A 17,812-nucleotide genomic window follows, 5' to 3' on the forward strand; every position below is an offset into this window, starting at 1 on the left:
AATAAGGTGGTGTTCAGGCTGAGACCTGAAAAATGAGAAGTTAGTCACGTTGACCGAATAATGAGACTGTATATAGCTACACATGATAATTAAATTCTGTACCTTCTGAACTTCTTGGGGTCTAGTACAAAGTTCTTTACCCAAAGACAGTGTAGTAAAGTGGTAATTAACATTGTAAGTACTTCCTGAATCTCTAACTAGTTTTAACATTGGATGTTAGTTCCTCCACTTTCTCTAGTAAAGTTTTCTTATTTCCTGGGCTCATATTGATAATGTTTCTAGAATATCAGGGCAATGAATGCTTTTGCATGTATCTCATCTACTGCTTGCTGAAGAGAGAAATAGGAAACTCCACAGAGAGCCAACTGTTGAGGCAAACGAGGCAAATGATGAGTGCAGAGGTACAACCAGAGGCTGACTCTCACAGAGAGGTCGGGAAGGTCTGCAGAGTCTGCAGGCAGAATGCAGCCAGATCCTTGTAGAAACAGCCTCCATGTGGGGATGCAAGAAGGTTGTGTCAGAGCTGAGGGTGCTGACAAGCATTCATGGTGCTCTATGGACAAACTGGGTTCCCACAATTGAATCTGGGCTTTTCACTCTGGGCGCTGGCTGTGTGCTTACTCTTTAAAATGCATGTCCTGGGGTTTTACCAGATCATGCAACACATTATTCGAAATGGCATCCCCTACATAGAGGGCATTAGGGTAAAAGTTTAGGATATAAGCAAGTATAAGACATAGACCTGGCTTTCGGAAACCCTGAACCATTTCTTAATATACTGCTTCTTTTTTAAATTTTTTTTTTTAATGTTTATTTATTTTTGAGACGGAGGGAGACAGAGCGTGAGTGGGGGAGGGGCAGGGAGAGAGGGAGACGCGGAATCTGAAACAGGCTCCAGGCTTTCAGCTGTCAGCACAGAGCCCGATGCAGGGCTCGAACCCACGAACCGTGAGATCGTGACCTGAGCAGAAGTTGGACGCTTAACCGACTGAGCCACCCAGGCGTCCCAATATACTGCTTCTAAGCAAAAAAAAAAAAAAAAAAAAAAAAAAAAAAAAAAAAAAATTAATGATATTTATTGTGTGCCAAGTTCCGTGAGTGTCAAACAAAAATAACTAAGACCTAACCATAGCCTTTGAGTTCGGAAAGAGGTCAGAATGGAAATAGGCGAACATAGACACTAATTCATGCATAACTTTTGCATTGTATTTGCCACACTTCAGAAATCACCTGCTGAGTGTCGGCCCTTCACTAGATTTTCAGTTTTTGCAGGGAAGAAACAATTACTTACATGTTCCTTCCTTGCCAGTGTCTGCCTCACACAGTGCCTGGCACAGAATAGGGGGCTATTTGGTATGTGCTAAACTAAACCAAATGAATATATATCTAATAACCATCCTAAGACAAAGATACGTAACACACTATGGGGTTACTGAGTAAGCAACAATTTACTTTTGCTTCAGGGAGAGGCAGGTGGGAACAGGAGGTCTACAGGTCCACAGAGCAATAAATATATGAAAAAGTGTTCAGCATCACTAGTGGTCAGAGAAATACCCATTAAACCACGCAGAGATTAAGACACCATTTCTACTAAAAAGACCAGCAAAATTTTAAATGGAATTAAATTAAAACTAAAAATTTAAATTCAACTTTTAAATTGAAAACAGCCGGCACTGGTGAAATCATCAGGAAGTATGTAACTTATTGCTGCTGTTTGGTATGTGAATTATTCCCATCTTTTCAGAAAGTCATCTGTGGAAGCACTATGTGTAATTGCAAATACTGTGGAAATGAGCTATAGATCCATTAAAAACATAACGGAAGGTGGGGCATCTATGTAGTTCAGTCAGGCGTCTGACTTCAGCTCAGGTCATGATCTCACGGGCTGTGAGTTTGAGCCCCATGTTGCGCTCTGTTCTTAAAGCTCAGAGCCTGGAGCCTGCTTCAGATTCTGTGTCTCCCTCTCTTTCTGTCCCTCCCTGGCTCATGCTCTCTCTTGCTCTTAAAAATAAAGAAATAAAACATAAAAAAAATTTTTTTTAAAAAGGTAACAGGAGACACAGGCTAGCACAAGATCGGTTCCTGGCTGCATGATGCTGAGCGCTGCTTAACTCTCCAAGCCTCCCTTCTCTCATGTGTAAACTGGGGACACAAGCAATGTCTATTTTGCAGTGTTGGTAGGCAGGTAGACAGCACTGGGAACATTTTCTGGTGCACATGAAACAGTGCATAAGCTGATTAGGACATCGTTGCTTAATCCAGCATACAACATCCACACTATTTGATGCTTACAAAGCTGACTTTTTTTTTCTAATGTGTTCTTTTAGACACCCATGACTCATTATTAAGTAAAACAAACAGGTTATCAGAGTCCTGTGGATACTTACTCTTATTTTCTTAAACAAATGAAAAAAGTGATGCTGAGATAGTCATATATATATATATATATATATATATATATATATATATATACACACACATATGTCATATATACATATACATATACATATACATACATATAATTTTTTTTTGAGTTGGGTCCTAATGGTATGGACAGAATCACCAAAAGCTCACAGAATCACCTACCTCAAGAAAGCTAGACATGTGTGAGGAGTAGGAGACTTAAAATTTTTATCAGTCTCTGCATTGTTTGGCTCATTATAATGAGCATATATTACAGTAAGGTTTAATGCAATAAGCTTATAACTCCAGGAGCCACAGCAACTCCACATGACACAAATATGGAAAGGGAGTGAAATTTAGAAAGCTTAAAAGAATCCAGAACCTAAAGCAGCTCCTGGTCCTGCTGGGGAGTGTGGCTCTCCCCTTGGGGCCCCTGGAAAGGCACTAAACGTTCGCCTGCACGGGGCTGAGGGACATCATCAGAGCTGCGTGACATAAAGAGCCCTCCTGTGGGGAAATCTCCACACTCGAGCTTGATTCTTTTCATTGTTTTTTCTTTTCTTTTTTTTTTTTTTTCAATTCTTTTTCTTTTTTTTAGGCTGGGTATTCCTATTTCATATCCTTATTTTTGTGGTTGACAGGATTTTGTAGCAAACCATCCTACAAAGCAGGGACTGAGAACCTGTGCCAAGCTGCCCCCTGCTCTTCCTCTGGATGATGAGTGGGAAGGCCAGACACGCTTAGCTAATGTGCCTCAACCACAGGGCTGGCAGAGTCACAGACCTCAGGTCAGCTGCTGTCAGCCTGGACCCCAGGCGCTCTCCAGAGACCCCTCTCTGCAGCCAGCCCCACACAGACGCTGCCCCAAGGCACTCCATGGCCATTCTCTCCACAGACTCCACTGGGAAGCCTCTCTTGACAGCTGCAGTGTGAACACCCAAGAAGAAACAAAGATACTCCTGTGATGAGGAGATGGGGCTGGCTCCCGGACTGGAATCAAGCAGAAAGCCCAACCATTGTCCCTACCTTAACCCCACGCACCTGTCCCCCCAAAGCAAGTAGTGCTCCTTGAAAAGTACATCATTTGAAGATGTGCTCGGATGCTGGCTTGTGTTTCACCTGAATCTGAACTGGGATACTGGACTTGAAGAGAAGTCAGCCATGTCAGCTGACCTCTAGGACAGAGGCGCTGCAGGCTGCGTGTCCCTTGAAGAGTATCCTTTCAGCTGCTTCCAGAATTGCCTAGGGCTTTCTCACCAGCTAAGCCTCTCTCAGCAAAGTGCTGATTATCCCGGCACAAGAGGGAAGAAAGATGAATGTATTTATTCTCAGAGAGACTGTATCTAGATTGTGACATTTTATTTATCTCAACCTTTAAGCTTATCTTGCTCCAATATGGTAAAACCCCCAGTTCCACCAAACCTCAAAGCTTAATCCACTGTAAAGCAGAGAAGATTCTAAGGTGTAGTTAATTGTTCTGTGTCAGACCATCCCCCTTTCCTCTCAGTTTGGTTCCCTGAGTGAACGGCAACACAAAACAAAACAAAATCAACAACTTGCTCCACGATTAAGGTGTAATCAACGCCAAGACCATCTGGGAGCAAACGCTCATTAATTTAGTAGAGCAGCGTCTCACCCCATCATCCAGGGCTTGTTGATACAGCAAGGTGTAAAGCCCTAGGACATCACTACCAGGACAGCTGCCTCTTGGCCTCTTTCCTGTCCTACACCCCAAGGCATTTGCAACTTGAGCCCTTCTCACTGATCAGAGGGAAAAAGTTGTATAGAACAAGGGCTCACCTGAAAAGCGCATTGGATCTGTTTGTTGGACAAGAAGCCATTTCCCGGTTGCCCAGGATTTTTCTGGAATAGGTAACAAGCTGCTCAGAATGTCACAGTGCTTTGAAAATGATACTCATTTCATATATTTACGATTAAAATGTTGTTTGTTCATTTGCTTAGGTACAGAATGAGCCACCAGGAGGCAGATGGGACTCCAGAAGACAGGTAAGCAGTGAAATGATTGAACTTTATGACTACCCCCGTAAGTGTTTGCACTATTGTTTACTAGTTGGATGACCTTGAATACATCATAAAAATGAATTAAGGGGATGCAATAATGCATGTGTAGCACTTGATATCGTGCCTGATGCATAGTGACCACTCGATAAAAGTTAGTTTTTGCTATTGTCGTCATTATCACCATTATCACCAGCATCATTGCCGTTATCATTAAACCATAAAGGTTGATCATTAAAAAGGATGATCATTAAATCATAAAGGTGCTGAGTTTAAGGATTTAAAGTCCAGTTAAGAAAAGAAAATATACACATGAGCAAAGTAAAGATGGAACACTTATCTTGTGTATGACAGTTTGTCTATTTACACTAGGTTTATCTTATCTTCTTCTGGGATCTGGCAGTTCTAGGGGGCTGCCTAAGAACCTGATTCAATACCCTGGTTATACACAAGTACATTTATCTCTCATGTGAATGATCCACAGAAATTTGCCCCCTCTAGACAATGAACATCCGAAGGACAGTCAGACAGAGCTCACGTGCTGCCGATCCATGTATCAACCACATTCCTCTCCCTGGACCAGAACAATCTAAGACCTAAAGAAGTCACTCAATACATCTTTGTTGAACAAGTGAATAAGAAAGAATATAAAATCATAGATTTCGCTGGTCTGTTCAGAAACGGTTACTTACCAAGCATCATCTATGGGATAAATCCAGTGCTCTGGACTGTGGATGTAATGAGAATACCTAAACCCTGGTGTGTCCCCAGCAACTGCCCCCCACAATTTTTGGCAGGTTTTTTGAAAAGCAAGTAAGAGCTGACGTAGGAAAAAACGAGTCCACACTTTAGCACTAGTTTCCTTCAAGCAAGGCTGACCCAGACCTATCTCTTCTTCTATATTAACACCCCCAAAGAGATTCCCTAAAGACCAAACATGGGCATCACGCGGCACCCAAAAATGCACACCCTACAAAAGCATATATGAAGTATTCTAAATATATTTTTCTTTATCCTTGCCTCTTTTCTAAATTATATTTTCATTAAGAAATGGATTATTTTATCAAAGTATTAAAATGATAGTTCTAATGGTATAGAGCACCCATAATAGTTATTTGCCACAAATGACAAGTATAACATAGGGCATACATGGCAAATGATTATGGTGGGTATATCATAAAATTAAATATATGTGGGTATATTACGTGTGGATACATGCGTGTGTATATATGTATGTGTATTTGTGTGTGTGTATATATGTATATATCCTCCGCTGAAATTGAGGGGTTTGATTGAAGGTAAGATTGAAGGGTCAGCAGATCGCCCCTGCCACACTTTCCTAAGCTTAAGGCCATTGGAGGTTGCTCCTTCAGAAGAAAGACCTGGTATTACTGGTCATCATTTTTATTTTACTAACCCTTTCCCCCAAGGTGAGAGAGAACTATTCTCCCTCAGCTGGTCACAGTGGCCCCGTGAGAGGGAAATGGGTGCAGCGAACCTGAGTTTCTGTAGTCTAGGGCAAGCTGTTCCTCCTGGCCCCAGGCATGCCCTTCCCACCACTCAGGTTGAGACTTAGGGCTGCTGATAGCTTCCGTCCCACTGAGACAGAATTGCATATCTTTTAATTTTCTAATATGCTGACAACACTTTATACAGCAGATGCACTGAGGAATAAAAGCTGGCTTTTACTTTCATGTATGTACATGCATTAGAGAAATCTATCAGGGAAGCAGAAGCCTACTCAGTCACAGCCTGACGAAGGGGTACTGAATTCAAACAACAGAGCAAGTGTCAGGGTCTTAATGCATTAAAAGAACTGTACTTTTTCAGGCTCCTTCCACATTCCCCACACTTTAATTTAGTGACATAATTTCCTTGGGACAGAAACTCTGCATTATTGACCTTCCAGTTGGAGGAGGAGTTCAATAATCTAAACACCTCACAGCCAAAGCATAAGAGACTCTTAAAAACTGAGAACAAACTGGGGGTTGATGGGGGGGTGGGAGGGAGGGGAGGGAAGGTGATGGGTATTGAAGAGGGCATCTTTTGGGATGAGCACTGGGTGTTGTATGGAAACCAATTTTACAATAAATTTCATATATTTAAAAATAAATAAACAAACAAACAAACAAACAAACAAACACCTCACAACAAACACAAGAACAGGACTCTATCCTTTTCTTTGGTCCGCTGGGGTTTTCCTAAAGCACACAACAATTTATTTTTGGGCTTCTTATACATAGTATGAGGTCTAATGGAAAATAGCCATCAGGTTAAAACAAAATTCAATGAACATCCTTTTTGTGTGGTAGATTCCCTTAGATTTCACAGGGGCAGGCCCTGGGACCAAACTGTTACTATGTAAAGTAACCTCCTCCCCACCACCCCTGTCATTGTTCACTGTAGCAGGCATGGACCCCTGGCATGAAGGGCAGATTGGAATCTCTCTCCCTAGACTTTAGCCCTGAGACTGAGGACCAGCAGCTAGTCTCTTCTGGTCATGTTAACTGACAGGTGATGAAATTCCCCACTGGTCTTACATGGAGGACACCCGCTAGCTTGTGTCTGCCCCGAGACTACTCCCAGTGTCTCTGTTATTAGTGTACCCCTTCCCCCTTTATCTGTGCACACAAGTGTATGTATTCAGGGATGGCTGATCAGAAGTGATATACGCCATGTTTAAGCCATTGTTACACCCAGGGCACTGACCAATCAGACTCTGGGCTGGACGTCACCCCATGATCACTGAATATCACCCCTGAAGTCATCTCCATCCTCTTCCAGGCCCGGGGACTGTCACAAGATCCAGGCCTAACCAATCAGAGCCAGTGCTGTCCTGTTGGTTTGGGTGTGGACACGTGACATAGGCTGGCAAAGACCCCATCGGGATTAGATCAATAAAGCAGATTTTTAGAAACAAACAGAACATATAGTCCCCAAGAACAAAAGGGGAGAATAGCTGCCTGGATTTCTGAGGACGTTTCTGTCCCTAGTTTCACCCCAACTGCACATTTGTGCTGGTGTTCAGTGAGTTTGTGCTAGCCTGAAGGATCTATGGCATGGCATTCCCCTGGAAAAGAATTTACTGCACCTCCTTACATGTGTGAGGCAACACACTGTGAATCCCAGAGATGAAGGCATGTATGCGAGTGTGTGTGCACGCCTGTGCGCTGGTGAGCTGAGGGCCAGGAAGGGAAGCAGTGCAGAAACTACACTGGAAGGTTCCCCGGGCACTGCAAAACCAGAGGTGAGGTTGATCTCCTCTTCAAAGACACCTGCATTCCCTCACTGCTGCTCCAATGAGCTCAAAGATCAGCGAGAACTGAGGGGAACCCAAATGCATCAGGACAACCTGATGAACAGTTTTGCAAAAAGACCTGTGACCAATACAAACTTAGAAATAAGGAAGGATCTGGCCTGCCTGGAGATAAACCCCAACCCATGACTAAGGCAAACAGCAAAAAGGGGAGGCAACGAGAACACATAACCAAAAATCCTCCCACCAGGGAAAAGGGGGTGAGGGAGAGCAGTCTTGGGCGTGATGCTCAAGGAACACAGTAACCATTAGCTCACTTTATCTACGTACCTCCAAAGCGAGCTCTCAGTGATGCTCCCCAGGTTATAGTCATACAGCTTTGTCAAAATGAGAATCACCTGAAGGCAAAAGAAGAGATCATGGTTAGTCTCCAACAATTACAATCTCATAGCTGTGAAATGGCCCAAGGGAGGACTCAGGATTCCATTAATAGGTGCTTAACATAATTGAATGAATTGGTACAACATTGCTTATGCTGACTGGGGAAGGGTTTTGCCAGTGCCTTCCTTTAAACCGCTCAGACCTGATCCCCTCCCCAACTTCTCTCTGTATCCTGCAGGAAGCGTTACCTGCCCATCCAGGCAATTCTTACCCTAGTGGGCTTAAGGCTTTCAGGGAAGACAAGCAAAGCTGTCAAATGTGCACCCTGCAAGGGGCCAGTGAGCAGATGGTCAGGAAAGAGAAAGGTCAATGTTGTAGCTCCCAGCCCTAGTAGCTGTACCACACTGGGCAGGATGCTTTGCTTCTCTGAACCTCAATATTCCCGACTATTAAAGAAATGGAGGCAGTAATGCCATTGCCTAGAAAGGGTTGTTGTGCGGAGTTAAATTAGGTAATACATGCTAATTATTCTTCAATTTGCATAGCGTTTTTAAATGTCAGTTCCTTCCCTTTCTTTTGCTTTGTAGGTTTGGCTTTATCGATGTCTCCTGATTCTCCACAATTTCTGGGAAAGCCACTGGATGGAATCCACGCTTCCACAGGGCTCAGCAAGAACATTCTAAAAGGAGCATATTTATGCTCTGTGGGGTCCTGAAGCTTACAGGATTTGGGGAACCCTCCATAAGGAGCAGAATATAAACTTATGAATTTAAACTTAGGGACGGGTCCCAGGAAGGGGCCTCTGCAGTTGAGGGATACTGACATTTCAGCTTCATTAGCATCACAGCAAACCCCCATCTGATTTGAGCCCAGTGCTGCTGTCCACATCACTCAGAGAAACCCCAACTAGTTAGTTCTTTCTTTCACAATTCATTAACCATTTATTAAGAACCCAGGATTTCCCCCCACCGATGCCCAGGAGAACATACATACAGATGGGCCCTGCTGGTCTGTGATCCAGTTAGGACAGGACAAGCTCACCAAACAAAACCTAGGTTGAAAGACAGCTGATCTTCCCCTTCTCGGTCCCACTGACACTCAGCATGGCAGCTTGAGAAGGCTGCTTCTGCAGGCATCTGCAGTTATGCCAAGGGTCCCCCGGGTACCTAGAGCTCATGAGCACCAGGACACTTGGGAAGATTCAACAGAGCAGTGAGTTCCTAACCAGTGATTTCCAAGCTCTCATTTATTCTTCTTACATAAGGACCAGAACTTATAGGTCTGATCCGTTTTCTGTTGAGATTTCCATTTCTCTCCTAATTCTCATAGTCTAGAACATTTGGCCCAGGCTTGCTGTTTCCAATTCAGCAGAAAAATGTTGACATCGACTTCCAGGATTTTCCCGGAAGACCAAGGGATCAGTTCTAGTCACAGTGAGCACAAAACATTCTAACCTTGAATTCCAAGGCAGCAAGCTGCCAAGGAATGCTGAATCCTTCCAAGTTCCACTCTGCTAGCACAGAGCTTGATTAAGGCACAAGCTTTAATGAGCAGATTCCCAACACTTCTTTCACAGCAAGCAAACTGGAACTCTACAACCTTAGGTCTGTTCCAAGTTCACAGGCAGGAAGAAATATGGTAACTCAAAGATGGGCAGAGATCTCAGGATCCATGCTCTTAGGCCACCCCTGTCCTAAACCACAGCACAGGCTTCCTTCAAGGAGCTGTTCAAAACTTGCTTACTTTTTTTCTTAATTTTTTTAAGTTTATTTATTTCTTGAGAGAGAGCGAACACAAGCAGGGGAGGGGCAGAAAGAGAGGGAGAGAGAGTCCCAACCAAGTTCTGCACCAGCAGTAAGGAGCCCGACCTGGGGCTCAAACCCACAAACCATGAGCCAAAACCAAGAGTCAGGAGATTAACCAACTGAGCCACCCAGGTGCCTCTCAAAACTTGCCTCTCAAAACATGCTCAAATCTGAGCATGTGTGAAACACTGGGCACCCTATGGGTACATCAGATGGTGCACCTATGGTGGGGGCATATGCTTAACAGGTCTGCGTGCCAATTAAGTTGCTCTAAGTGCTAAATTTCAATCACCACTATCCCAGGAACACTGATCAGTGGCAGCAGGGTGGCTGTTTGTTGGAAGACACAGAGTGATGTTGCCACTCTACCTTGGTATGATTTTACCTAAGAGGCCTACGAATCCTCCACCAAGAAAATGGGGGTGTGGACATAAAGCACTTGTGGGTAGTTGCTTTCTGGTTACAATACAGCAGGAAACCAAATAATGAAGTTCAGCTGGGCACAGGCTGCATCTCTCATCCATCTGACAAGGGAATTCAGAGAGGCCCCAGAGAAGGAAGCTTTTAACCCAGCAGGTAGTGGTGCGGAGTATCTCTCTCTCTCTCTCTCTCTCTCTCTCTCTCTCTCTCTCTCTCTCTCTCTCACACACACACACACACACACACACACACACACACACACACACACACACAGAAACTGTTTAAACAATTCACAGGCAGGTGGGCAGGGAGGTAAAAATCCACTCCCTGACTCTCTTTGAGGGGCTAGTAAAACTAAAATGCCACTGATACACTCAGGCAGTTTATCAATACTGCACCAGAAGAGGTGTCCTTTCTGGCATTCCAAAGCATATCTGCTTGAATCAATCTCATCTTTCTGTTCTCAGAATGAGAGCAAGAAAGAAGGGGGAACTGCTAACCTTTAGTTGTGTCTCCAATGGATTCTTTGTAATCTCTCTCTTCCTCTTTTTTCCCCAGTTCACAGTCTATGCACATTATTTACCCCCATATTTACCCCATATTCCTGGATAGTGATCCGTCATTCTGTTTAATCTGGTTTGTTGTGGGTTCTTTGTTTTTCTGTTCTGGTTAATTAGCAATACTATTTAATGTAATTAGTACCTGTTTAAGGGACCACAACTTAAACTGCCAGTATGAGATGAGAAAAAGGGGAAAATGCAATGGCCTGCCTCTTCTGGACCCATTGTCTAATATGTTTTGTGCATTTTACAAACGTTAAAAGGAAAAAAAGATCAGTGAAGTTTTTTCATCAAGTGAACTGTTATATGTACTTAAAATACATAAATAGTAATTTATTTTTATTCATTCAGTAAACAACTTTCCTGTATAGATTTAATTCTGAGCCTAACTGCACAGCTTTTAATTATAAATCCAATCAATGAGAGCAAGACTGTTTTGATGGATACACACACAAAACGGAATGCTCATCAGCATCGCATTTCTTTCTATATCTTTTTTTTTTTTTTATTATATAGTACCAAAATATCCCTGATTCCAAACAATAAGTGATGACCATATGGTAAAGGCTTTTTTTTAGGTTCCTCTTTAAATCTTAGGATACTTTCTTTTTTTTAATTTTTTTTAATGTTTATTTATTTTTGAGAGAGATAGAGACAGAGGGTGAGCAGGAGGAGGGGCAGAGGGAGAGGGAGACACAGAATCCGAAGCAGACTCCAGGCTTCAAGCTGTCAGGATAGAGCCGGACACAGGGCTCGAACTCACAAACTGGGAAATCATGACCTCAGCCAAAGTCAGATGCCTAACCAACTGAGCCACCCAGGGGCCCCAGGATACTTTCTTTACATGGCTATAATCCAACTGTCAGTGGCTTAACCACCTCTACCTACACTTTGCCAGTATCTCAGCACCCAGTTATTTCTGGGACTTTCCACAGTGGCACATTGAAGGATTCCCCAACCAGTCTAGGAGCCATCTGTCCTGTTCTTCTGCTGTGGCTCCTTGCTGCCATATCCATTGCTTACAAAGCTACTGGGGGAAACTTCACGTTGTCCATATGTATAAAGAGCGTGTTGAAGCCAACCTTCCAAGCTGTTACATTAATTCCTTAGAAGGTTTAACCACAGAGGTGGTAGTGGATATCCCTGCAGTGTTCCTAACTGTAGGGGGCAAGTTCTCAGTTTTTCCCCATTGAGAATATTAGCTGTGGCCTTTCATATGTGGCGTTTATGATGTAGAGGCATGTTACTTCTATCCCTAGTTTCTTGAGCATTTTTATCAGGAAAGGATGCTGTATTTTGTCAAATGGTTTTTCTGCATCTACTGGAAAGATCCTATGGTTCTTATCCTTTCTTTTATTAATGTGGTGTATCACATTGATTGATTTGTGAATATTGAACCAGCCCTGCAGCCCAGGAATAAATCCCACTTGATCATGGCGAATAACTCTTTCAAAGTACTGTCGTGGGAGGGTGCCGGAAACAATGCCAGGGTCTGTGCAGGGACGAGTGAGATTCTTTGAGGAAGTGATCATGGGCTTCCTCCCAGGACTGAGCTAAATTTATACTATTTGGTCTCACCAAACTACTCCCTCTTTTCCCACAGTCTTCAAAGAAAGCTCCTACTGAATAATTCCACCAACTCAACAACTCCAGTTCTCACCCAACCCTCTGTACATAGGTGCCAGTAAATCATCACATTAAAAAATGTGGTAATAATGTTTATAGCGGCACTCTCAACAATAGCCAAATTATGGAAAGAGCCTAAATGTCCATCAACTGATGAATGGATAAAGAAACTGTGGTTTATATACACAATGGAATACTACGTGGCAATGAGAAAAAATGAAATATTGCCTTTTGTAGCAACATGGATGGAACTGGAGAGTGTGATGCTAAGTGAAATAAGCCATACAGAGAAAGACAGATACCATATGGTTTCACTCTTATGTGGATCCTGAGAAACATAACAGAAACCCATGGGGGAGGGGAAGGAAAAAAAAAAAAAAAAAAAGAGGTTAGAGTGGGAGAGAGCCAAAGCATTAGAGACTGTTAAAAACTGAGAACAAACTGAGGGTTGATGGGGGGTGGGAGGGAGGGCAGGGTGGGAGGGAGGACAGGGTGGGTGATGGGTATTGAGGAGGGCACCTTTTGGGATGAGCACTGGGTGTTGTATGGAAACCAATTTGACAGTAAATTTCATATATTAAAAAATTAAAAAAAAAATGTGGTAATATACACATATACACAAAGGAATATTATTAGGCCATTAAAAAGAAAATCCTGCCATTTCTGCCAACACGGATGAAACAGGAGGGCATTTTGCCAGGTGAAATAAGACAGTGGAAAATAGCGTATGGTATCACTTATACGCAGAATATAAAAGAAACAAAAACTGATTTCATAGAGACAGACTAGAATGGCAGCTGTTAGGAGCTAGGAGGGAAGGGGAGATGGGGAGATCCAAGTCAAAGGTACAAACTTTCAGTTATAAGAAGTTCTGAGGCTCTGGGGGCACCTGGGTGGCTCAGTGGGTTAAGCATCCAACTCTGGTTCAGGTCACGATATCACAGTTTGTGAGCTCAATCCCCACATCAGGCTCTGTGCTGACAGCTGAGAGCCTGCTTTGGATTATCTGTCTCCCTCTCTCTTTGCCCCTCATCTGTGCTTTATCTCTCAAAAATAAATAAAACATTTTTTAAAAAGAAGTTCTGAGTCTCTAATGTACAGCAGGGCGACTATAATTAATTATACAATATTGTATATTTGAAAGTTACTGAGAGTAGATCTTAGGCATTCTCACCGAGAGAGAGAGAGAGAGAGAGAGAGAGAGAGAGAGTGAGTTAGTTAACTATGCAAGGTGATGGATATGTTAATCATCTCTATCTTAGCAACCATTACACAATGCATATGTATATCAAAGCATCATCACACTGCGTACTTTAAATATATACAATTATATTTGTCAATTATTCCTCAATAAAGATGGTCGTGGGGGGTGAACAACCATCACAATGGACCCGGGGGGGGGGGCAGGAAAAGGCCAATATGCCCCTACCCTCATCTAACCTCGACTTCCTTCTGCACTTGGTTATGAAACAGGAACATTCATAGAGATAGACACACTAGTATATGGATGGCTATTAACAGTGTTCTAGTGTAAAACAGCAAAACCCAGGAAAAAATATTCTGCTGCAGCAAAACGTCAGGGCAAGTCTTATTTCCAGGTGTGCGTTCGACTGTCTTAACATGGAAGCACCCTAGATTTACACATTGGCAGCCTCCAGTATGCCAAGTAGCTGGCCAGATGACACCTTTGAATGTGACGGCATGTTTTTTTTTTTAATTAACTGAAAAACATCATTTAGAAATGAAAACCCACACATTTAAGGACCCCCCCTAAAATTCCTTCCTGGTAACCTGATTCTACACAATATATTTGTGAAAACAACTGTATTAATTCCTAGACCAACGTTTATTCCACACTTCTCAAGTAGAAGGATAGGAATTCTCCATTTCTTTTCCTAAGGAAGAAACACAGTGTACTGACCCTTTCCCTTGCTAACTTAAAACAGTGTATCCCAGAAGAAGGCAGATGGAAGGTTAGGGCATCAATGAATCTCCCATTCCCCCTACTCCCTAAGAAGAATGTAAATATTCCCCCTGTAAGTGGTCTCTTCTAATTCTTTAGCTAAGGAGCAGACTAGCAACTTGCTTGATAGAGGGCTGCTGAGAATCTTCTGAAGGAGGAGCTGGTCTAACAAGCTTACTATTCTTCTTAAACAATGAATTTTGGCCAGGTAACTGTGGGAGAACTTATGGACATTTAGGGAGAGGTGAGTTCTATCAGAACCCTTGGCCTGGCCACTGCCCTTTACCTCAACTCGTCTTCAACTCTGGCAAGTCCTAGAAAAGCAACACATGTCCCCTCGTTTTTCAATTATTAATGATTTGCATTCCTTTTTTTCTTTTTTCCTTTTTCTGTGTCCAATTGCAGAAGTGGATTCTAATCCCAGGGAAAACAAAAGGGTGGCCTTGGCCTCCTTGACAGTGAGCTGTTTGGGCATTAAGATCCTAAAGTCTCTTTCATTCCTGAAGGTCTACAGTTCCAGTTCCTGAATAATGTAGATGGTGACACAGGTCCTGGTCTATAAAACAAGGCATTTTCTTTTGTATTTCTCTCTGTTACTGGTGCTTCAGGGCTGGCCTGGGCAGGTGTTTCTGTCATTGTAACACATGGGGAGGTTCCACAGAACTCGACCATGCTACTGTTCATAATTCCACCTAGCTGAGCTGGGCCACAGTCCTGCTCGGGTGCACAATGGCAAAGCCACACTGAAGATGCCTGCAGGTTGGTTCAGGGATGAAAGCTGACTACCTCCGTCCTTTCTCCACCAGCTTCCAGCATGCCCTGGTGTTTCCTCACCTGGTGTTTGCTCTATCTCAGATGGCCACCTCTCCTTACTACAGCTGCTTGCCAGGGACCATTTGGTTGGATATTTTTAAATATGTGGATAGAAGTGATATGGGGACAAAAAATTGTAAGGTCTGAAGAGATCTGGAGCAATCTTTCAGGGGACTGAATAACTGGATAAAATATAAAGAGGGGTGTTCAAGAGCCAGAAATCTGTTTTCTTTTGGGTTGTTTTCTTTACACTCCAGTTTTAGGGAAAAGAAGTAAACTTACAGCAGTTTTCCTAAAAATATGCATATTCCAGATTGTGTCTTTGGCTCAAAAAGCATTTATTCAACTTTCTAACTTAAACAGAAGTTCTAATTCTTTTGAGTAGCTATGAATTCTTTAAGAATCTGATCTAATAAAATCTATGAGCATAAAACAATGAATATAACTTTAATGATATCACTGATCTCCCGAATCCTAGGGGGGTCATGAATGCAAGGATAAGAGCCTCTTATAATTCCCAGAAAATGAGAGCTTTCTTCAGAAGAAAGAACTTTTGGCTTTAAAATTCTACACATTTAATTCAATAAACATTTATTAAGCCATCTTAAGAGGCAAGGATAAAATATATATGTGTGTGTGTGTGTGTGTGTGTGTGTGTGTGTGTGTGTGTGCGCGCGCGCGCGCTGTGAGGACACAAAGGGAGAATGAGACTCAGGACCCATCCCTGGAAGCTCACAGTCAAGTAGAGAGGCAGAGTTGTACACAGATGGTCACACTAAGGTCACTACAGTCACACTAAGTTGTACACAGATGGTCACATGCAAGAGAAAAGTGTTTAAATCTCTGAGAGAGGAAGAAAGAAAAGTATAATCGGGTACAGACTCTTACAAAAGAAGACAGTCAAGACAAATCCCAGATGATGCGTATGATTCTGTTGGAGCCGAAAGGCTACAGAGCTGGTATTCTAAGGGAAGGGAGCGAGAAGATAGAGGTCCTGAGGTGTGAAAGCTCACAGAGGAGTCAGCAGAGAGCAAGTCCTTGAGTTTAGCTAAGGCTTAAATTAGGGGTAAGGACGCACAGAATATCAGAATAGACACATACATCTGGCTATTTTGTGGAGGCCTTAATTATAGGCTGACACTATGTACTCTCCCGAAAACAAATAAATGAGCAAACAAACACTTTGGAATCAGAAGACCAGACTTTGAGTCTTGGTTTAGCCACCATATATCTGTTAGCATGTCTCTGGCAGCAAGCAACAGAATACTAAAAATAACTCAAATAATAAGGGATATATTGTCTCATATAACAAGACGTCCACAGTTTACGCAGTTCCGGGACTAATGTAGCCTCACAATGCTGTCAAGCAGCCACACGATATATGTATGTATTTCCTCTCTGATAGAGTCAATACTTAGTGCCGGGTGCCCTCACTCACACGGCGGCCATAACACTTCTTTGCAGCATATGCAGACCCAGTCACACTCAGTGAAGTAAAGAAGGACCTCTAGTGTATATCTGCTTTTGTTTTGTTTTGTTTGGTTTGGGTTTTAGCTTATAAAGGAAACTCTTTCCCAAAGCCCTCGGAGCAAAATCTCTGCCATCTCAATGACCAGGATTCAGCCACGTGCCCACATCATGGCTTCAATGAAAGTTGAGAAAACAAGGAGGATAGAGGTCTGGGGATAGACTTGCTGTTTTCTATGGTAAGAGATGGGCCCTGCCAGTAACAGAAAAGTGGGTAGAGGCTGCTGAGCAGTATCTGTCACTGTGTGACCTCAACGAAGTCACTTAAATATTGAACAGACTCATTAAAAACAAACATTAAAAAAAAAGATAATGTTATCTCTCCTTAGTCTCTTAGAGATGGGAGAAACAAACAATAGAAGTGGACAAATTCTGTGAAAATGTTAAAGTACTCCACAAATTTAAGTAGTTGCTATTATTAATAACATCTAACATTTACTGGATGCATAGGCCATGTGCCAAATTTAAATATTAAGGGCATTTCAAGTAATTCTCTCTCTCTTTCTCTCCCTTTCTGTCTCTCTCTCTCTCTTTTCTGATGAGGAAATTGAGGCACAAAGAGGCTAAGTGATTTAAATTATTTAGCTGGTAAGTGGTGGACAAGTTTAACTCACATTATACATAGACTCTTATCGGTGCTTCATTACCCTTATGGTATGTTATCCTAATTAAGTGTTCCGGTAACTAAAGGCAAGACAGAACTGGGTCCTCACTTTGTGTCCAATTCAAAAGTATTGGAGACCTATTGTCCTTCAGACGTGTTACTGGCCACAGACCACTCCTTTACTCTTCCTTGTTTCAGACATCCCTGGGATATTTTTTTTTCCTCATTGAGACAAACTTGAGTTTTAATTCCTCACTGACTCTACATCAATGGCATTTCCATTTGCTGTTTTTAATTTATTTTTTAAAACTTTTGAACCTTGGTGAAATTCATTGTTAGATGATCCTTCTACTTCAATCACAGAACTTGGCAGCCTCCAGATGAGGGTTCCAGACAATGAATGCATGCACATCTAAGTGAAGTTTTCAACAGAAC

General features: G+C 42.5%; 1 protein-coding gene across 6 annotated transcripts in view; it reads right to left on the reverse strand.

The window, feature by feature from the left end:
- Positions 1-17,812, reverse strand: part of SORCS1 (sortilin related VPS10 domain containing receptor 1) — a 508,818-nt gene that overhangs the window by 314,753 nt on the left and 176,253 nt on the right. For all 6 annotated transcript variants that reach the window (XM_042908548.1, XM_042908547.1, XM_042908549.1 and 3 more), the window contains exon 2: positions 8,009-8,076. In XM_042908548.1, coding sequence (XP_042764482.1) covers positions 8,009-8,076 — 68 coding nt within the window. The remainder of the gene's footprint in view (positions 1-8,008; positions 8,077-17,812) is intronic.

This window comes from Panthera leo, chromosome D2, assembly GCF_018350215.1.
Source record: "Panthera leo isolate Ple1 chromosome D2, P.leo_Ple1_pat1.1, whole genome shotgun sequence".
Lineage (NCBI taxonomy): Eukaryota > Metazoa > Chordata > Mammalia > Carnivora > Felidae > Panthera > Panthera leo.